Genomic DNA, 24125 nt, shown 5'->3' on the forward strand with positions numbered 1-24125 from the left:
AAATAGATTATGCTGCAAAATGTCAATGCCACGTTGACTATTACGATATACGTGTAAACGAACATTTGTTTCACTTCACACTGTTGTGTTTCTCTGTCCATTTACGTGGTGGGGGTTTCTGACATTTCCATGACTCTTAAACACGTGTGTGATGCACATTATGCAACATAATCCAATAGATGAGACCCGACATAACGAACGGCTGCAGATGATTTAACTTTAAAAAAAACTGAAACGATCAATTCACTCTTTTCCGAGGTCACCTGTTGAATGAGAAAATTGCACGAAAGAAAATAATAATTTCATACTGAGATCGTTCCGCACACTCACACACTCGCGCTTGTGCAGTCTAGAGTGTCATCTGTGTGCGCGCCTTGGTGATGTGTGAGTGTTTTTTTTTTCTCAGGCTGGCACACACCGAAGTCTGCCAGCGGACGCTCGCGGTGGCATACCGTGACAGTGCAGCTTTCCCGGAGCGGAACCGAACGAGACTCGATTCCGTCCATCCATCCGTCCAGCCACGCGTCACCGGGGAAACAGATGGACACATTCGCGCTCGGACCTGTTGTTCGTGTGACCATCCGGCGCATTAAACTTGGCGTCTCGGTAAACCAGGGGAAATAAGTGAGTTTCTCCTGGGTCGGATCACGTTTGGAGCATCAGACGTGCGCTGCGCGTCTCCGCCGCTCATCAGATGATGCGTGATCACGGGTCCTCCTCCGGTACCTCCGGCATTACTCACGCACCGGCAGAGTGAGAACAGCTTAAGATGATCCTCAGATGAACAGGTCGGGGAAACTTTTTTTCTTGAAGATGTGCAGGGGAGCTTCGGTCTTCGTTTGGATTTCTGATGGCCACGGCGAAGAGTTTGTTTAAACGCACAAGAGGAGGAAATTTAACAGGTGCGTAATTGTCACTCGAGCATGAATCCCAGTGGCTTCTGGCACCTACTCCAGTTCAGAAGCTCTTTGGAGATCACGCGGGGAGCGCGCTAGTTGATGGCACTGCGCGCCGGGAGGACTTTGCTGTGGTTCGGGCAGGTTTTGCGCAGAGTTTCGCGGCTGCAGGGCTTGTGGTCCCGGCGCTCCAGCAGTCTGCTGTGTCTCTCGGCCAGCCAGGACCACGATCAAGGGACCTGTTACAACCGCAACCGGTGTCCGAAGACGCATCATCAGCAGCAGCAGCGGCAGCAGCAGCACTGCCCCTATCCGCCCTTTCCAGACTGCTGCTGCGCCTTCCCGGGGGAAAAGAGGGGACATGAACCCCTCAGCCGCCGGTTCCTGGTGGCCATGAAGAGGCAGAACGTGCGGACGCTGTCCCTGATCGTCTGCACGTTCACCTATCTGCTGGTCGGGGCCGCGGTGTTTGACGCGCTCGAGTCGGACTACGAGATGCGGGAGAAGGAGCAGCTGGAGGCGGAGGAGAAGCGCCTCCAGGGCAAGTACAACATCAGTGAGGATGACTATAAAAAGCTGGAGACCATCATCTTGGAGGCCGAACCGCACAGAGCAGGGGTCCAGTGGAAATTTGCAGGGTCCTTTTACTTTGCCATCACTGTCATAACCACTATCGGTAAGTTTAAGCTCAGTTTCTATGTTTGTTTGTTTTTCACGCAACGTGGTGAAAAGAGTCTAAATGGACCTAGTTTGGACATACATGTGAGGTTGATTCGTGCTTTTTTTTTTTTTTTGAACATCTCCGTGGCGCGACTGGAGTCCAGACTGGGGTTTGTCTGAGAGGAAGGGACGTTATAACGCAGGACTCTCAATGCAAAGAAAATCGCATTTTTAATCACACCACAGGTGTGCCATTTGTTGCACATATAACTAGTCCGGGCCTGTAGTTTTTGAGTCACGGGGTTATTGTCATTGAAGTACATTTTCTTAACTGTTTAAGCGGCATATTCATCATGCATTTGATTATTATTCCAGAAATGCTATTTTTGCTTAACTAATATTTAACATATTTAAATGACATCCAACTTGATGAATGTGCACGAGCTGATCTGTTTGTCAATGACTCACATATGGGCTGATTACTTTAAAAATTGTTTAGTGTACCTATATAACACGTTTGACATTTCGGCACGATCTTCTACAGCATATGGAATAGACTGTATAAGTTTGCAGCTTAGTCTTGTGTTGTGTGGTGCTGAAAGAACAGCTCCCCGAAACACGACATAAAACATTCGTAATGCGTCTTTACGATCATCAGGCGTCATGACAGTTCATATGAGGCCATGAGACGTGCTGAAGAGTGATCTCTCGCACGCACGCGCACGCAACCACAGGGTCAGATGAAGGCCAGGGTTTGCGTGATGCAGTATTGCATCTCTGATTGAGTTCATTTCTCAATGCATCAACATTCAGTGTCATTAATGGTTCAGTAGGAACACTGTAAATCAATCCTGATGCAACAGGTGCGGGTTACAGCTGTACACACACCGTGCACATCATTATTAGCATTATTGCCGAGCTTGCAAGGCAGAAGCATATTGCGGATACAGATCTGGCTTCATCCTAAACCCTTATGAAACTTGTGCAATCAATTTAGCTCGAATGTGATTACATTTTTCATTTTTTAATTCAAAGCATTTAAATCTAGACGTATTTGCATGCTGATTGGTCATTGATCTTTTCTCTTTGATGATGGTGTCATGACAACAGCAAAGCAGCATTTCACTTACACCCAAAGAGAAACTAGAAAACTTCAGCACTATTTTTGTGCTGCTTAAACCTAGTTTCAAAATGCAACTCTGCAGCACCAAATATTGTGTGTGTGTGTGTGCGTCAGGTGCTTTCCTTCCACACGTTGAACATGTTGCCTTTATAACCCATGCTTATCCTTTTTGAACGTCTTTCCTAGGTTTGAATACACACTCATTTTAAAGCTTTTGCAGCACATTTTGAACTCTTTTCTGTTGTGATGAAAGGAAATATATGAAAGACTCGTATACTATGTGCTCTGGTCAACTTTATTCATATCAATCTGATTATTTACATAATGGAGAGAAAGCATTGACATAAATAAAGAGGTAAAACGAGTGAGTGGGGAACGGACAGTTAATAGAGTGGTGCAGGGATGACGTCAAAACCCATGATTAATTCACCATGGGTCTCTTGAGATTGTACCTTGGGCTTTAATAATGGGGGTGGGGTTTAATTTATGAGTGAAATAAGGTATGTGTGGTAAACATAGGTTGACTGTACTTGAACGTTTTGCTCTGCAGTGTAAATTACACACACTTACTTGTTTTATTCATCTTTTAGAAATAGGATTCAAGTTTGTTATACAGGTTGGAGTGAGCTTGAGAAAGCAGCGAATCGATTCTTCAAATCGATCACTGTTCCATGATGATGTCACTTCCCACTTCCTGAAGGATGATGTCATCAGGCTTTTGTTAGTTTAAAGGAATAATGGCTGGAAATTGATACTGAAAAAATCTTTTGGTACTGCGGCCAAACAAAATCTTACTGAAAACTAATATTTTGAGATGTCAAGCTCACATTTGGAACACAACTTGTTTAGATTTATGGCTCTGATTTGTTTGCAGTTTTATGGTTTTGACATAAAAATGTGAAATAGTATTTCTTTTTATAACAATAAAACGTAAAATTCGGTCACTTTTTTTGTTCACTTTTTAAAATTTCAAAACAAAACATCAAACGTAAAATATTAAATAAAAAATATTAAAATATTAAGCTTGAGAAACCAGCGAATGCCATAAAACACTGCGGAATTCTTCAAATCGATCACTGTTCCATGATGATGTCACTTCCCACTTCCTGAAGGATGATGTCATCAGGCTTTTGTTAGTTTAAAGGAATAATGGCTGGAAATTGATATTGAAAAAAAAATATTCCAAATAACCCTATTATACTCTTCTATCATTGTAGAAATTTTTATATATATATATATATATATATATATATATATATATATATATAAAATATATTAAAATATATATATTTTTTAATATAAAAATGTGAAAATTTCTTTTTATAACAATAAAACATAAAATTCGGTCACTTTTTTTGTTCACTTTTTAAAATTTCAAAGCAAAACATCAAACGTAAAATATTAAATTAAAAAAAAAACATTTTCACACTATAGTACATTAGTTTCAGTGAAATAAAAAAGAAGTCATTTTTGACCGCCATGAGAAGAGCACCAGAGGGTTAAAGCAATATTCTTAAGAAATAAATTCACCTGTAGTGTTTCTTATTAAATAGCCAGTTTTTCATGCTAAAATTACAGCAGTAACTTTCGTTGAGTTCAAAATAAAAGTAATATTTGATTTTCTCCATATCTGATGGGCAGATGTGAACAGTGAACGAGAGAAACGCTGCATGTGGCGAGTCCACACCGCCGCCGGATGATGATTGTCACTGTGTTGATGGTGTGTTAGTGGTGTGTGTGAACAGCAGCTCGTGTGTATAATGAATGAAAGAACTGTAATTCTGCAGGCTCAGGAGAAATGTGCAGCTGAGCACACGGTGATCGTGGATTGAATCAACGGCCTGTTGCTTTGTGCTTGTAATCGCTGGTCATTTGTCGAGCGCAGAGAATTGGAAAATAGCTGATGGTTTTGATTTCATTCTTTACTAATACATTAGCATGAGTGGTGTGGTCGTGCGAGGGACTCCATACAGCTTTCTTTCTTACTTTACCATGGTAATGCAGTGTCATTTGGCAGTGTTTACTAAGGTAATGATACAACCATGTTTATGGGATAAAGTACCATGGTGATTGCACACATAACATGGTAATGTAACACCAGTTTTTCATATAATGCTTTTGAAAAATATGTTCCATGTAATAATGGGGTTTACTTTGAAGTGTTTTAAAGAGTCAAGTATTATGGATATCACTACCTTGTTTTACGTAAAAGTACCAGTGTGTGTGTGCGTGTGTGTGTGTGTGTGTGTGTGTGTTTGAGGCCACACTAGGCAGGACAGTGACAATACTGCAGGTGCAGTGCACTGTGTGTGTGTGTGTGTGTGATCTGGTGATGAGTATATTAGTAGTTTAGTTTGAAAACCAAACACAACTTTCCATTATGAAGTATGGTTTTGTATTGGGAATAAATGTGATATGTACATATAATAAGTATGTCTAAACATTTTTTACTAGGTTAGCAGTTTTTTCCCCTGTTAATTTGATATTATATTTAGTTTTTAGATGCAATTTCTACCTTCATGATGCTTAAAAATGTATTTCCATTTAACAAACTTTTCTGATTTCATCCAATCAATTCCTAATGGATAAAATCTAATTTTATTTCCAAATATCAAAAAATGGTCCCATAATGGAAATAAAATGGGTTGACTGTTGAATTTAACAGCACTTATTATGGAGATTAAATGACAAAGGATGTGCAAAGGCCACATTTAAAGGTGATATAAAGTTGTTTCTCTTCTTTAACCTTTATGACTGTAACGATTGATAAGCTGGATCCAAATGCAGTTATTATATTAACAAAAAATAAACATAAATATATCAAACAGGAAAATCAGAGAACCAGAGCACACTGAACATACTCCATGAAGGATAAGACTCGGCAACACAAGAAATGACAAGTTTGCATGTGTCTTTATTGAGCAAAGCACTTAATTTTGAGAATAATTCTATTTGCGTTGCTTTTTAATTCCAGAACAATCAGTAACTGAGCGGGTGAGATGTCAGGTTCACCGGGCTCAGATGAACACTGTATAATTTTATTCAGTTGAGCACAATGAATTGAATTGAGCTGGCACATTCAGTCCATCACTGCTGAATGAATCTGCACAGAAATGGAGAAGTGTGGCCCGTATTTGAATTGATCTCTTGAGTTTGGATATTGAGATGGAACTGCTCCATCCTCAAATGACCATCTGGTTCACATTAGCAATGTAAAGTTTCAGCATGAACGCGATTCGCCTCTTTTCAATCCGGTAGGCTATTAAAGCTGTGGGACAAGAATGGGCTGTGTTTCAATCTTTAATACAATGTTGCTTTCAAATGGAATTCTCTTCAGAACAAGCGCATGATTTGAACACAAGCTAAATCCCCTGTTGTGGTGTGCTTGTTGAACCAGGTTTGCTTTAAACTACATGTGGTGTTATATATTCAGCGAGTGAAACACAGACAGACTCCAAATGGGTCCAAAAGTTTGTGGAAAAATGAAAAACATTACCTGAGAATGCATTAATAAGCTGCAGATATACAATAAAGTCCATCCATCCATCCATCCATCCACCCATCCACCCATCCATCCATCCATCCATCCATCCACTCATTCACCCATCCAATCATCCACTCATTCACCCACCCATCCATCCACCAATCCATCCATCCACCCATCCATCTATCCATCCATCCATCCACCCATCCATCCATCCATCCACCCATCCACTCATTCACCCATCCAATCATCCACTCATTCACCCACCCATCCATCCATCCACCAATCCATCCATCCATCCATCCATCCATCCATCCATTCAGCCATCCATCCACCCATCCATCCATCCACCCACCCATCCATCCATCCATCCATTCATTCACCCATCCAATCATCCACTCATTCACCCTCCCATCCATCCATCCATCCATCCATCCTTTCATTCAGCCATCCACCCACCCATCCATCCATCCACTCATTCACTTCACCCATCCAATCATCCACTCATTCACCCACCCATCCATCCATCCACCAATCCATCCATCCACCCACCCATCCATCCATTCACCCATCCAATCATCCACTCATTCACCCTCCCATCCATCCATCCATCCATCCATCCATCCATCCATTCATTCAGCCATCCACCCACCCACCCATCCATCCATCCACTCATTCACTTCACCCATCTAATCATCCACTCATTCACCCACCCATTCATCCATCCACCAATCCATCCATCCATCCATTCAGCCATCCATCCATCCACTCATTCACCCATCTAATCATCCACTCATTCACCCACCCATCCATCCATCCACCAATCCATCCATCCATCCATTCAGCCATCCATCCATCCACTCATTCACCCATCTAATCATCCACTCATTCACCCACCCATCCATCCATCCACCAATCCATCCATCCACCAATCCATCCATCCATCCATTCAGCCATCCATCCATCCACTCATTCACCCACCAATCCATCCATCCATCCATCCATCCATCCATCCATCCATCCACCCACCCAACCATCCATCCATCCATCCATCCACCCACCCATCCATCCAGCCATCCGTCATTACTTTTATGTCTCCGGGCGCTTCTCCCACAGTATGGAGTGACAGTATGTATTAATAATTAACAGATTTATTAGTTTTGATGAAATCGAGAGGCCGGTGTATGTGCAGTAGTGTGTGTATGCATGCGGGGGGTGTAAATGTCAGGTTAGCCTCGAGCCTTGGTTTCCGTGGAGACACTGTGTGTCTTGGCCATGTGTGCGGCGCTAACTCGCGCGGGGAGCTGGTTCCACTTGCCGTGATTAATTGCTCGGAATGTTTCCACCTTTCCGCTGAGGCTGAGTGCGTAGAGTTTGTCCAGGCAGCATGTGCTGTTCCATACTGAGGCGCAGCACGTTTTACCCACAAGACACTGCTCTGAGGGAGGTTTGAGAGCTGGAAAGGGTCAACCTCAGGGCAGGGGTAAAGAGGCTTCTGTAGATTTGCTTGGACTCTGAATTGAAGGAAATGATGCACCAGAACAAATACTTTTTGGACTACAAGCAAATACTTTTGTTTAACATTTAAAGTAATTATTTATTGCTTTATTGGCAGTGGTGTGAAGAAAAATGCAGGCATTTCTAGCCTAACCAGTGGCAGCAAACTGGGACTGTCCTTGGACTAAGTGAACAGGCAATAACAAGGTCAGAAATGATGAACCGGGGCTCTGGGCAAAAAATGCTATTTCATTTAGGTTTAAGTATGAATATTCTTATTTTATATTAATTCATTTGATTTTAATATTTAAATGTTAATATTGGTTGTTTTTATTTACTTTTTAACATTTGATATATTTAATATTTTACTTTTTATTTTTATATCCATTTTTATATCCATATTTAATTTTTATACTTTTATACTTTTAACATTTGAAATATTTCTTCATATTTTATTCTAAGCCTCTGCCTGATCATTGTGCAATATTTACATATCTTTATTTGATCATGTAAGTGACAGCAATAATTGATCAGATCGAAATTTAAGTTAATGATTTAACTGAAGTATTAGATATACTGTATTTAATGTGTGTTTTTACAAGTTTAAGAAAAATACATTTATAAAAATGCCCCTGAAATCCATTTCAAGGGGGCAAATAATTACCCCTAATATGAATTAATAATAATAATAATTTCTGACCTACTACATCTCCTGTCCACTTGCATGTCTGACAGCAAATCCCTTATGACACCTAAATAATATTTATAACAACACAAGGTCCTGTATAATGTGTCCACGTCCCACAGATTGCTCCTGGTTGCATCCATGAGTTTTGGATCTGTTTGACAGGCCAGTGTTTGGGAAACCTGTTCAGCAACAGTCATTAGGCTACTCCTTTTTGGTGACGGCACAGAAATAAAGGATGAGAATGCGTTGAAATGACACTTCTCCCTTCAGAACTATTCAAGGCTGTCTGTCCATACTCACTAGAACATTAGTGTCCGATGTCGTTAGGGTTCTAGATCGCTAAGGCATTTAGTTAATTTAACATTGAACATTTCCATAACGCATGATTGATTGCACGGAGCGTAAAGGCATCTCGGATCAACAGCAGTGGCTTTCATCAGTGTGTTTCTGTGGGAGCAGTAGACCGCTCACACACACTCCTTCTCTCAGCTGCTATTTTTAGCTCCAGCTCTACAAGCCCACAGTCACACTCGCTTGCTTATCCAATAAAGCTAAATCGATTTTACACTAATTTCCGAAATGCTCTGTGTATCAATAACTCACATAGACTCTATCATCTGATGGAAGATCCTTATAGTATCTATCTATCTATCTATCTATCTATCTATCTATCTATCTATCTATCTATCTATCTATCTATCTATCTATCTATCTATCTATCTATCTATCTCACTGTAAAAAAAATCTTTTCATGATTAGTAATCACAACATTTTTTCTTTTGTCAAATCAACTTAAATAATTTATTTAGTTCAGATAACATATCATTTTGAGTTTCTGATGATTAAATTATTCTCCTTCATTGTATTAACTCACTTTTTTCCATTTCAATGAACTTAAAATTTTAAGGCAACCAAATTTTAAGCCAAATCTATCTATCTATCTATCTATCTATCTATCTATCTATCTATCTATCTATCTATCTATCTATCTATCTATCTATCTATCTATCTATCTATCTATCTATCTATCTATCTATCTATCTATCTATCTATCTATCTATCTATCTATCTATCTATCTATCTATTCTGTCCATCTGTCTTGGTGAATATTCTAACTAACTTGTTTTCTTCAACAAGTACCATGGTAATACTATTTATTTAGTTAGACATGGTAATGTCACATAATGTGGCATCATCAAGGTAAAGGTGGTACCATGAGAGATATGCCATTGAACTACAATTCATTTATAAAGTGTTTGCAGTTATACCATACACCTTCATGGTACAAAACATGCAATACTATGGTACATTTTGTTGTTGTAAATACCACGGTTTTGCATGGCAGTCCCAGTCTTGCACGTGGTTTTCCTGAAAGTGGCATGTAAAATAAGTTGTGCGAATATATGATATCATTATAATAAAATAATGACATCAGAAATTAATGAAATGCATAAAAAGTTATTATGATACTGTATATAAAATGTTAAAAAGCGAATAAAAATCGAACATTATAATGGTAGCCAGTGTGATTGATATGCTATAATTATTATATCATTATCATATGATGATCATATGATATCATATGACTTTTTTTATTTTTCTCTCAATTCAATTCAAATCAATTCATCTCTTTCGGCCTCCCTGTATGACTTGTAGCTCACCGCTCTGAACACAGGGGATGATTTGACCTTGTCTTTTAATTTTCGTCAGAGACTCTGATCGTCTTCCCATTCACGGAGAACTGCAGACACGGGAGTCCATCTAGTCCTAGTGTTACACCACTTTTTCCACCATACCTTCTCTATTGTGTAACAGGAGCTGCATGGCACTCTGCCATTTTTATGAGTGATCTGTTTTTCAATGAAGTTCATCCGGCTTGTCGCTGAGGTCTCTCTCTGCTGACTAAACATGCAGTTACAACGCTTTTGGTCGAGGGGAAATGGATGGTGCTCTTAAAGGGCTGTTTTGTATTGTAGTACATTATTATTGATGGGGGTTTGAACAGGTCAGAGTTAAATGCTGAGCGCTGCTGTTTTCACACACCACACCGGACAGGTCAAGCTAAACGCTAGCGCTCGGGAATGAAGAATATAAAACCCCAAAATATAAGTTATTGATTTAGACATGCTTTGTGTGGAGTCACTTAAATTAAAATAAGCCACACATAGACTTCCTATTGACCTTTACAGAGCAACAAATTAATCTTTGTGAGAACTGATTCAACAGAATTTGGTGGTTTAAATCTTGGCTGTTATCTAAAAATATTTTAATGACATATTTCAAATATTAATTTAATTAAAATACTTGGTAACTTTATTTTAAGGTGATATAATTGCACGTCACTACATGTACTTACTATAATAACAGTAAATTATGCATAATTACTAACCTCAAACCAAACCCTAACCGTAACTATAGTAAGTACATATAGTAATATTACTCAGTATTAATATAAGTACAATGTAACTACGTCACCTTAAAATAAAGTGTAACCAAATACTTTAATTAAAAATATATTCAATTATTCGACTTACAATTTAACTGAAATTAATTATTTTTTTAATTAAAATATTTCAAATTTACAGTAATTGAGCATATGTCGTATTTAACCCAGAATATTCCTTTAAGACACAACATCACATTCTGTTTGATGTGTGAATGTTGTAGCCGTTTCTCCAAAAGCATTAACAAACCTCTTTATCCTTAAAGGAATGTTGCAGTGCATGCTGGGACACACACATGTTGGCATGAATAAAACATATTGTGCTGATCTGAGATGGATTGTATCGTGTGAAGATTCTCATGGGAGCAGGTCAGCATGTAGCTGGTGTATGTGTGTGTGTGTGTGTGTGTGTGTGTATGTGTGTACATATACTCCCACTCTATACTTGCACCCATCTATCCACCCACCCATCCATCCATCCACCCATCCATCCATCCATCCATCCATCCATCCATCCATGCACCCATCCATCCATCCATCCACCTATCCACCCATCCATCCATCCATCCACCCATCCACCCACCCACCCATCCATCCATCCATCCATCCATGCACCCATCCATCCACCTATCTATCCATGCTCCCACCCATCCACCCATCCATCCATCCACCTATCCACCCGTCCATCCATCCATCCATCCACCCATCCATCCATCCACCTATGCACCCACCCATATACCCACCCATCCATCCATATATCTATCCATCCATCCATCCACCCGTCCATCCATCCATCCATCCATCCACCCACCCATCCACCCATCCATCCATCCATCCATCAACCTATGCACCCACCCACCCATCCATCCATCCATGCACCCATCCATCCATCCACCCATCCATCCACCCATCCACCCATCCATCCATCCATCCACCTATGCACCCACCCATCCATCCATCCATCCATCCATGCACCCATCCATCCACCTATCTATCCATGCTCCCACCCATCCATCCATCCATCCATCCACCTATCCACCCGTCCATCCATCCACCTATGCACCCACCCATATACCCGTCCATCCATCCATATATCCATCCATCCATCCACCCGTCCATCCATCCATCCATCCACCTATGCACCCACCCACCCATCCATCCATCCATGCACCCATCCATCCATCCATCCACCTATCTATCCATGCACCCATCCATCCATCCACCTATCCATCTATCCATCTATCCATCCATCTACCCATCCATCCACCCATCCATCCATCCATGCACCCATCCATCCATCCACCCATCCATCCATCCATCCATCCATCCTTCCACCTATCCATCCACCCATCCACCCATCCATCCATCCATCCACCCATCCATCCATCCATCCATCCATCCATCCACCTATCCAACCATCCACCCATCCATCCATCCATCCATCCATCCACCTATCTATCCATGCACCCATCCATCCATCCATCCAATGTCCAAAAGTACTTTTTTTCACTTCTAGGGACAATTTAATGTATGTAAACACACAGAACACAGTCAGTTACTGTATGCACGCACATTTCTACTACTTTTCACTTCTGGCATGCTCATTGTCTCACAGGTGGGAAAAGAAGGTTTTTAAAGCTCATTAGCAGTGTGTGTGTGTGTGTGTGTGTGTGTGTTTGTGGGGGGGGGGGGGGGGGTTGTCTGTATGTGAATGTGTGTGGCAGTTGAACTCAATCTGCTAAGTGGGTGGAAGATTCTAGAGGCGGTGTTGAGATTCATTTAGATAATGACACATTATCCATTATTCTCATCTTGATGTTCTATCTTTACCTTACGCTCTGCATGGGCGACGCAAACAAGAATGCTGAATCTCTTCCATCCGTTTAAAGCAAAAATGCATAATATCATAACTGATTGTTTGCTGCTTCTTTGTTTGATGCAAATGACTTCAGAAGAAACGTGCCCCGTCAGATCACTTGGCAGGATGAAGAAGAACATCTTTATAATGGGATGTTTTTGTGATAAATCACTACGCTTGATAAAAATGAGATCCTGGATTTCATTTACTGTACATTGTTGAGAATAATCAATTTTGAAGTTGAATCTACAAGCTGAGAATGAATTAAACTGTGGATTTAATTACGAGGCATTTTCATAAAGGCTGCAATTTATTTCAAGCGATGAATGGCGGAAAACATGATATATAGCATTTCTATTCACTCATAAGAAATGAGGGGCCGAGTGCCCAGTTTGGTCACCGACTTAATTCTGAAAGACATCCCGGAAAGAAGGGCAGCTTCATGTGAGATGAATTAATTCTGGATGAAACAAATCCACTTCTTCTTCTGAGGCGCAAAGTGTGATGTCTTTCATTTAATACACTTACAAATATATGAACATCATCGCATTACATAACAAAATATTAAACCGACATTGTATGTACATGGAGAATTAAGTGCTATACTCATTTTTGTATATTGTTATTATTTTGTATAAACATTCCTAAAGAAGTTCCTGAAACATTGGATATTATTCAAGTTAGTCACATTGCTACCTGTGACGTCGTGCGGAGAAACAGAGCTGAGGCTGGGTCCAAACGCAGTGTAGCTTTATTAAGCAAACTTAAAACAAGACACTAGAAGCAAGAAACTTGAGAGCACCAACGCAACACACATAAATTCAATAACCAACAAAGACAGGGCAGAAACACAGGGCTTAAATCAGGTGAACTAAACAAGATGATAAAACACAGGTGCATGAAATAAACCATAATCAGTCCAGGGTAAAACATGAATGAAACAATAACCTAGGAAGGAGTGCCCCCCAAAGGCTCAAGCGGGCACTCCAGCCGCAGATCGTCACATAACCCCCCCTCTAAGGAGCGGCTTCCAGACGCTCCTAGAACGATCCAGGCGGGGGGCAGAGTGAAGGTGATCCCGGGGGAGGGACGGAGGGCCAGGCCCGTGCAGGGGAACAGGACCAGGAGGTAGCCAAGGCGGGCCTGGGCCGCAGAGCATGGGCAGACCAGACTGGGCCGGAGACCAAGGCGGAGCAGGACGAGGCGGAGGCCAGGGCGGAGCAGAACGAGGCAGAGGCCAGGGCGGAGCAGGACGAGGCAGAGGCCAGGGCGGAGCAGGACGAGGCAGAGGCCAGGGCGGAGCAGGACGAGGCAGAGGCCAGGGCGGAGCAGGACGAGGCAGAGGCCAGGGCGGAGCAGAACGAGGCAGAGGCCAGGGCGGAGCAGGACGAGACCAGGGCGGAGCAGGAAGAGGCGAAGGCCAGGGCGGAGCAGGACGAGGCGAAGGCCAGGGCGGAGCAGGACGAGGCGAAGGCCAGGGCGGAGCAGGAAGAGACCAGGGCGGAGCAGGAAGAGGCGAAGGCCAGGGCGGAGCAGGACGAGGCGGAGGCCAGGGCGGAGCAGAACGAGGCAGAGGCCAGGGCGGAGCAGGACGAGGCAGAGGCCAGGGCGGAGCAGGACGAGGCAGAGGCCAGGGCGGAGCAGGACGAGGCAGAGGCCAGGGCGGAGCAGGACGAGGCAGAGGCCAGGGCGGAGCAGGACGAGGCCAGGGCGGAGCAGGAAGAGGCGAAGGCCAGGGTGGAGCAGGACGAGACCAGGGCGGAGCAGGAAGAGGCGAAGGCCAGGGCGGAGCAGGACGAGGCAGAGGCCAGGGCGGAGCAGGACGTGAAGGCGGCCAGGGCGGAGCAGACTTTGGCGGAGCAGACTCAGACAGAGACGAGGGCGGAGCAGACACAGGTGCGGTCCATGTCAGTGCCGCCTCCATGGCCCCCACAGAGTACCTACTGCCCCCCCCCAAAAAATACTTGGGGAAATTCCCGGGAGGAACCTCTGGGTGGTGAACGGGTACAGGAAAGGCCTCCCAGAGCCTGAAGGGCGCAGGCAGAGCGAGGCGCAGAGGCGGGGCCGGCAGAGCGAGGCGCAGAGGCGGGGCCGGCAGAGCGAGGCGCAGAGGCGGGGCCGGCAGAGCGAGGCGCAGAGGCGGGGCCGGCAGGGCGAGGCGCAGAGGCGGGGCCGGCAGGGCGAGGCGCAGAGGCGGGGCCGGCAGGGCGAGGCGCAGAGGCGGGGCCGGCAGGGCGAGGCGCAGAGGCGGGGCCGGCAGAGCGAGGCGCAGAGGCGGGGCCGGCAGAGCGAGGCGCAGAGGCGGGGCCGGCAGAGCGAGGCGCAGAGGCGGGGCCGGCAGGGCGAGGAGTCTGGGCACGCTCACCGGGGCCTGGCGAACCAAACGAGTCCTCCTTCTCCTCCTCCTGCGGCGGCGCGTCACAGGGCTAGACACACTCGCTGGGCTGGACAACTCACTCACTTGAAGAGGAGATGCAGCGCTCACTTGAAGAGGAGATGCAGCGCTCACTTGAAGAGGAGATGCAGCGCTCACTTGAAGAGGAGATTCAGCGCTCACTTGAAGAGGAGATGCAGCGCTCACTTGAAGAGGAGATGCAGCGCTCACTTGAAGAGGAGATGCAGCGCTCACTTGAAGAGGAGATTCATCCACTTGAACCGGAGATTCATCCACTTGAACTGGAGATTCATCCACTTGAACTGGAGATTCATCCACTTGAACTGGAGATTCATCCACTTGAACAGGAGATTCCCTCGCGGGGCTCACGTGAATCGCGAGTTCGGCTGGGCTGACGTGAGTCGCGGGCTCGTCAATGCGCACGTGAAGCTTCGCGAAGGGCTTCGCGGGTAAAGTACACTCGGCAGGTGTCGAGTAGAATAAGCGCGCAGTAGTGAAGAGGTCCTGCAAGGAACAAGCCCGAGCGACATACCCGTCAAGAGTCCAGTTGGCAAGGTCCCGCGGCATCCATCGAGCGATCTCATAATCCAGCCCATTCAGAAACAGGCCCATGAGCTGGATATCATCTAGCGCTCCCACACTGCTAATGGACAGGAACTCCTTCGCGTACCTTTGGACAGACCGGCCCTCTTGCAAGACTGACGACAGGTATTCTGTCATAGCCCAGTTGCTGACGACTGCTGGACCCATTTTGAGGTTGGTTGTTCTGTGACGTCGTGCGGAGAAACAGAGCTGAGGCTGGGTCCAAACGCAGTGTAGCTTTATTAAGCAAACTTAAAACAAGACACTAGAAGCAAGAAACTTGAGAGCACCAACGCAACACATAAATTCAATAACCAACAAAGACAGGGCAGAAACACAGGGCTTAAATCAGGTGAACTAAACAAGATGATAAAACACAGGTGCATGAAATAAACCATAATCAGTCCAGGGTAAAACATGAATGAAACAATAACCTAGGAAGGAGTGCCCCCCAAAGGCTCAAGCGGGCACTCCAGCCGCAGATCGTCACACTACCACAAATACACTGTAAAAATTAATATTCTTTATCTAATCAATAGAATTGTGGCAACAGATTACAAGCAATAGTATTAATTAAATTTAACAAATTACAATTGAGTAATAATTAATCAAATTATTCCTTAAAAGTTAACCATTTAAAATGAGTAACGTTTACACCAAAAAAATTTAACAAAAATATCTCACTAACAGACAGACGTTAAAGATTAATTAAGAACTATTTATTTTATATTGCCAACATTGAAGCCACCTGATGTTAACAAGCAGAATCAATGAAGGAGAAAACCGAAATTTTAAAACAAACACTGATCACCACAATGGTGACTAAAATTTATGTTTTTTTGGTTGTTGTAAGTTTTACTCATTTTAAATGGTTAACTTTTAAGGAATTAATTTGATTAATTATTACTCAATTCAATTAATTAATAATAGTGCTTGTAATCTGTTGCCACAATTTTTTTTATTAGATAAAGCATATTCATTTTTACAGTGTAAGATCACCATTTATTCATATTGAAATATCATTAAGCTATTTAATTTTGCAATCTGTTGGGGAAAAAAGCATTTGTTTTCTATGACCACTAGCTCCTTCAAGTTGTGTGTGATCTCAGTGTTGTAGATTTGTGGCTAGCATTAGCATATCAAGAGACCTTTTCCCATCGCACCCTTTCCTATGAACTCATAAAACATTGAGCGCGCCAGTGGACTAGCATCAAAAAAGTACTTTTTTATTAATAAAACATCGACACGAAGCAGTTATTTCCCTTAAAAATTGATCTGTGCCTATTGAATATGTTATAAAGATTAATTCAACACATGAATCTGTGATAAATCGAGGTGGTATGCGACTTGAGGAGTTGATGGTGTGTGTACCGTGTTTGTGTGGTGTGTAATAGTACGTGGACTTCATTATTATTCATGGCAGTATGAGAATTTAAAATTGTGCTTTAAAAATTTTATACGCTAGATGATTAAAATATGATGTATTAATGATTTTATTAGAGAGGGCACAGCTTTCATTTTAAATTGACAAAGAGAAGCTGGTTACCTCTCTGTCCAGCTCTCCTTATATCTCCTAATCTTGTCTCGCTTATCTTTTCTCCTTGTTTAATTATTGTCTTGTTTCTCCCCTCACCTCGTATCTTCTCATCTGTTCTCAACTCCTTGAAAAAGTCCTCCAAGAAGCCAAAAGCGGACATTGATCTACAAAGTTAATATCCCACGTCCTGTCCTTTCCGCTCCATTCATCTTCTATCCTCCTTCTTAATTCTTTTCTTCCTGTGAGTCAGCATAACTAATATTTGGCTCTGTTCCTCATCTTTTGTGCTTTCCCTCGTTGTTTTCTCCTCTAGCATGAGGTCTGGTTGCGGACTGACATGTCGATGCTTCCCCGTTGAGTTACAATAAAGTGTAGCAGGTGTTGTTGATGTCATTTCCTGTTGGGGGTTGTATGTTTAATGGACAGTCTTATAGCAGAGACCGTGACTCTTGCACTTGCACTTCTAGCATAGACCGTCTGGGATGTAGTTCATATTTTATTAAAGTTTATCCCTTTTTAAGGCATATTGTGAATAATTACTTTTTGTCGAGTCACGTTTATTTATATTGCGCTTTATACAATCCAGATTGTTTCAGATCAGCTAAACAGGAAAATAACAGTGTTACTGTTGTAAAATGTATCGATCAAGACGCAAATTAAATTTCCGCAGCTCTACAGAAAATAATATTATCAGATCTATTTGGTTCAATGTTGTTTCAGTTCAGTTCAATAACTGTCAATGTTGCAAATTTCAATTCAGCTATGAGCAGCTTAACAGAAGATAATTGTTCAGCTCAAGTTTAATGTTGATTCAATTCAAGTGTCAATGTTGCCAAGTTAGTATCATTATCCAGCTCAATTCAGTTCTGGTCTCAATGACTTCCATAGTAGGAAAAAAAATATACTATGGAAGTCAATGAGACCAGAAATTGTCTGTTTACTAATATTCTTCTAAATATTAGAAAATCGTCTGAATGGATTCGAAAACGGTAAAACTCAACTGTTTAACTCTGGGGAGTGGTAAAATGAGCCTATTTTCTCAAAAAAAAGTGGAGTATCCCTTTAAGATTTCTCTGCAGAAGGGGCCAAGCTCAACCCCTGAAAAACAACCCCACACCATAATCCCCCCTCCACCAAACTTTATTGTTTGGCAGAGGAGAGATAACGGCATTGAGTTACATTAAAGTGTAGCCGGTGTTGATGATGTAATTTCCTGTTGGGGGTTGTGTGTTTAATGGCACAATGCAACGTTCTCCTGGAATCCGCCAAACCCATAGAATTGCCCATCAGACTACTAAAACGTGTGATTCGTCACTCTACAGAACACTTTCTCTACAGGTTGACAAATTTCCACCAGTTAATCGTGTCTAACGGGTATATCGATCGCACAAGGTACTGTAAAAACTAAAACCGTCATTTTTACGGTAAAAAAACGACAGCTGTGGTTGCTAGAACTTTACCGGAAAAAAATACGGTAGCAACGTTGTTGTTTTTACAGACTTAACTTAAAATTTACAGTAATAAACTGTATTTCATTATCTGATATACTGTTAATTTACCAACCTATTGAAATATTGAAATCTGGTTTGCAGCATTGTAATACACTGACAACCGACAATCATCACAGCAATGATTCACATGATCAATCAAAGCTAAGCTTTTCCACAATACTTGCATACAGAAGCTGCACATATTCACTGTAAAAAATAATTGTAATTTTTACAGTAAAAGACTGTAAAAATGCTACAGCGCAAAACTGTTCATTGGTTAACAGAAAGTTTTCGTACTATATACGATAAATAACTGTGATAGATCTCATGGTACATATAATGTAATTTTACTGTAAAATACCGTTAAATTTACAGTTTTTAAAGTGAAAAAGAGCAACTCATTGCATAATTTACAGTAAAAAAAAAACGTAAATTGACATTCCCACAATTTCCTGTGTGACACTTCACATTTTATGAATTTTTGTTGAAATAACAATGGTCCCTCATAATTTTCTTGTTATTTTTTTGTTTTGTTTTTGTACATTAGGGTTTTATGTTACATTTAATGTTGTTAAATTAATGTTTATTGCATTTTTTTAATTTCATGTGTGTTACCATGATGGTGTTCAATGTTTTGTGTGAATAAGTTTTATTCTTAAACAATTATTTCAACAAAAAATACATAAAATGTGAAGTATCACATGGGGAATCGTGGGAATGTCAATTTACAGTTTTTCACTCTAATTTATACAACGAGTTCTTTTTCACTTTCAAAAACTGTAAATTTAATGGTATTTTACTGTAAAATTACATTAAATGTACCATGAGATCTATCACAGTTATTTACCGTATATACTGTAGTACGGAAACTTTCTGTTAACCAATTAACAGTTTTGCACTGAAGAATTTTTACAGTGTTTTACCGTTAAAATCACGATTATTTTTTAGATTCTTGATATTACATTGTTTCTTCTCCAATGAGACCCGTTGGTCTGGCAGGCATTTGAGCAGCATCAGCATCGGGAAAGCAAGTCTGATGTTTCGTCTCTCCTGAGGATTTTTGTTTTTGCCTCTTTACATCTCAGGAACAGGTCTCAGTAACTTCATTCTCTCTCTCGGGAGCGATCCACCCGGGAAACACAACAGTTTAGAGGGATTGTGTTTTCCTCAGAGAGAGGGAAAACAAGGATGTGAATGATCTCTCACCTGGTCAAAAGAGAGATGGCTGAGATGTTAAGAGTGAGTTTTTAACTAATCTGATGATGAGCATCAGGATGAGTTCATGCGTTTGTGCGTGTACAGTAGAATAGAGAGCAAGTATGTGAGATGTGGGTTATATGGTAAAGATACCGTAATTAAGTTGTTTCTAACCTAATTGCCACAATCATTCATGCACAATTTTAGTTTAACGCTGACTAAACAGCTCCGTCTGCAGTTTAGAGGGTGCAAGTGTGTGTTTGTGTGTGTGGGAGTGTGTGTGTGTGTGTGACATCTGTGGTTAAATGCTTTTTGGCTGTGTGGCCCTGTTTAAAATAGACTGCTTTTGCTGCTAGATGCAATAATGTGATAGCATTGCACAGCCACTGAGAGAGCACTCGCTCACTCACTCTCGCTAAATCCTCTTCAGCATCTGTGGAGTGTTTTTATTTATTCATAAAGAATTTGTTTTAATTTTCTTCCAAAAATGCTCAGCTTTTTCTGTTATAGGGTTCGAGATAGTCTGTAGTAATTATAATCAGCTTTATTTAAAAAGAACAGGGTATAAAGTTGCTCTAGCATTACTTATTTAGGCTTTCATTTAGGATTTAAGCTTTCATTATGTCAACTAACAGTGAACAATGTTATGGGAATTATTATTAGTATTAAATTTTGATCCCCATGAGGGAAACAGCTTAATCTGATGTTTTTTGAAAGTTTTCTGTAATGGTTTAGGGGTAGGGGAGAATATACAGTTCTTCCCTTATAAAGGTAATCTTAAGAGTTTGTGCTAATCTGAATAATACATTGTATGGTAGTTATTTAGATTTACTGTATGGGTATGTTTATTAGCTATACTTGCAGGACAAATTTGCCTGCTCAAGTTACGTTAATTAAACCCCCTTTTGGGGACATATAGACAAATGATTCATAAATAAATGAATGGTTTCTTAGGTTTTAGGAAAGTTTGTAAGTCCAATTAGCTGTATATGAAAGCAACAGAAGTCTGTATGATCTCATTCACAAGTAAACATTTGTGTTTCCAGTAGAGCATGAATCATTACTTTTATCCACTTTCTTGTGTGCTCATTTTATCTGACAGCAGCTCTCGAAGGAGTGTGTGTGTGTGTGTGTTAAAGGGTAAAGGGTTCATAAGTAGCTCCTGCCACGTCACAGTGTTTTTCTGTCACTCGAGTCGAGCGACATGGTGTGCCTCACACACGCACACACAGAGTAAGCCACAGGTAGACATCTACTGACTGTAAATATACAGCGCTTGATGTTTAAAACCGCAATATCTGTGCAATTTAACTAAAGTCTGTCTTACATTTGACAAGATATCAGTGTGCGATCGTTAGGACTGTGAGTCCTCGCCCGCTCAGCTCATCTTCCTCACAGCAGTCATTTTTACACTCGATTTATATTCATTGTCTATTCCAAAAGTTATGAATTAATACCAGTTCCAATATTACAACATATGTTTCAGTTAGGACATTTAGTGCTTGTTGAACTACATTATTTGAAAGAAGGCAAAATTGATGTGATCAAAATACAGTATAATATTGTAGAATATTATTACAGTTTAAAATAGCTGTTTTCTATGGAAGCTTGTTTCCGCCACAGAATGAAAAATAAAAAAGGTAATTGCGACTTTTTATCTCACAATTATGACTTTTACGAGTTTACATCTCGCAATTCTGACTTTATTTCTCAGAATTGTGAGATATAAAGTCAGAATTGTGTGATATAAAGTCGCAATTTCATGTTATAATGTCAGAATTGCGAGATATAAAGTCAAGTCAGAATTGATTGATATAAAGTCTCAATTGCGTGTTATAAAGTCAGAATTGTGTGATATTAAGTCAGAATTGATTGATATAAAGTCTCAATTGCGTGTTATAAAGTCAGAATTGCGAGATATAAAGTCATAATTGCATGTTATAAAGTCACAATTGCGTGTTGAATATTCAGAATTTTGAGACATAAATTCTGAGGAGAAAAAAAGTTAGTCTTTTTTTCCCCTTAGAATTGGCCTGATAACTCACAATTGTGAGAAAAAAGTCAGAATTGTGAGATAAAAAGTCACAACTCTGTCTTTTTTTCTCACAGTTGTGACTATTTCTCAGAATTGTGACTTTATATCTCGCAATTGCGACTTTATTTCTCAGAATTGCGACTTTATTTCTTAAAATTGCGAGAATATATTTCTCAGAATTGCGACTTTATATCTTGCAATTGCGACTTTATTCCTCAGAATAAAGAATTATACAGAATTATACAGTATCTCGCAATTGCGACTTTATTTCTCACAATTCTGACTTTATATCTTGCAATTGCGACTATTTCTCACAAATGCGACTTTATTTCTCAGAATTGTGACGTTATTTCTCACAATTCTGACTTTATACAGTATCTCGCAATTGCGACTTTATTTCTCACAATTCTGACTTTATATCTTGCAATTGCGACTATTTCTCAGAATTGGGACGTTATTTCTCACAATTCTGACTTCATATCTCGCAACTGTGAGATAAAAAGTCGCAATTTTTTTTTTCAGTGGCAGAATCAAGCTTCCATAGTTTTCTATTTTAATATAATTTAAAACATAATTTATTCCTGTGATGCAAAGCTGAATTTTCAGAATCATTACTCTAGAATTCAGAGTCACATAATCCTTCGGAAATCATTCTAATATGATGATTTGCTGTTTAAGAAATAGTCTTAAATAGTCTGCTTAAGTCTTATTATTATCAATGTTGAAAACAGTTGTGCTGAAAAGCATGACAGGATTTTTTTCAGGATTCTTTTATTAAAAGAAAGTTCAAAAGAACAGCATTTATGTAGTGTTTTTTTACCAAGAACCAATGAAGGAACACCCATTTCTTTTTCATTTAAATGATAATATGGTACTTGCATGGGAACTTTTTCTTTTTATGTTTTAAGTGTGCGGATGTCTCGGCAGACGTGACCTTACTGTCCCCATTAGATCTTATTCCCCTGCTGTACGCCCCCACAGGAGAAAGGGAGCCGGAGCATGTCATTCCTCCTTAAGCAGAAACTCCTTCATGGGGTGATGGATCTCTTTTTCCTCCAGCGTAGCTCAGCTCCCTTTCTGAGAGTCCTGACGGCCCGTGCATCCGCTCGTGGCCCGTAACCATGGATATAAGCTGCCCGGAGGAAGAGCGGCACTTGTAGCAATCAGCAGGGATACAGGGATCGGGGTTGATACAGATGGCTTTTGTGTGTCTGTATGCTGTGGTGATGTAATGGCAGATGACAGCTGAGCAATTTCATTGTGTGTAAATAACCTTTGTACGTTCCGAGTGGAAAAGATTATGTATCTGTGCGTGAAAGAGCCGAACGCTCCGTGCTTCTTCACATTTTTAGTATGCATTCTTGAAAATAAGCAATTTATTCTCAGACAGACCATTTCCTCCCTTGCTTACTGCGATTTCGTCGAGTACGACATGTTAAAATTCCTTGTTGGTTGTAAAATGTCATACCAGTTGGGTCCTTATCACCTGTATCTTTCTCCTCTGATTTTTTTGGTTGGGGTCATGACTACAGCGGTGTCCTGACTTGAAAAAAATCGCATGTTGCTTGGAAATTGGTGGAAAGAATGAAAAAAGGTTCTTTATTATTCCATTTCTACAGAGAATAGTTTTTTTAAAGGCATTGTTTATTAATTTTTTACTAATTTACTCATTTTATTCTCTAAAAATTGTGGTTATTTTTACCGCCATGTGCAATGTGACGGAATAAGTCCCTCCTTCTAACTAAAAGAGCCAATCGCCAATTGGTAAAGTCATTGCATCACTTCTGAGACGTGCACTTAGGACTGCACAAAAAAAACAGAGTTTTTGTCATGACTTGAGCATTTAGAAACGAAATTTATGAGCGTTGTTATCAGATTTTATTGGTGATTTCATATATGAAATTTAATTGTAAGCTTAATGAACGGTTTTAGAGATATTCATAGCTGTACTTGACTTGTGTATGACGCTTCAAAGATGGCCGCCGAGTGAACTGACTTGCCTTATAAGGACTTTGTTTATATTCATGTTGCACAATGTTGTCAACATGAACTCAGTCTCGAAAGTGCACATGTACAGTTTGCTCAGAGTGGAATGCAATTAAAGTTTGTTCTTGGCATACGTTTTACTATGATTATGGTTGCTCTGAGAATGAGCTAAATTGCATCAATTATCTAAGTAATGTTTTTATATAAGGTAAGGTTTAATCGCAATCTTACCTAAATCTCACTATAAATCACAT

The 24125-nt window shown here is 40.9% G+C and overlaps 1 protein-coding gene across 1 annotated transcript in view; it reads left to right on the forward strand.

Moving 5' to 3' along the window:
* kcnk9 (potassium channel, subfamily K, member 9) overlaps window positions 1-24125 on the forward strand; it is a 52581-nt gene continuing 28456 nt past the window's right edge. The window contains exon 1 of the mRNA XM_039678338.2: window positions 1-1572. Coding sequence (XP_039534272.2) covers window positions 999-1572 — 574 coding nt within the window. The 5' untranslated portion in view covers window positions 1-998. The remainder of the gene's footprint in view (window positions 1573-24125) is intronic.

Source organism: Pimephales promelas, chromosome 18 (genome assembly GCF_988280905.1).
Source record: "Pimephales promelas chromosome 18, fPimPro1.hap1.1, whole genome shotgun sequence".
Lineage (NCBI taxonomy): Eukaryota > Metazoa > Chordata > Actinopteri > Cypriniformes > Leuciscidae > Pimephales > Pimephales promelas.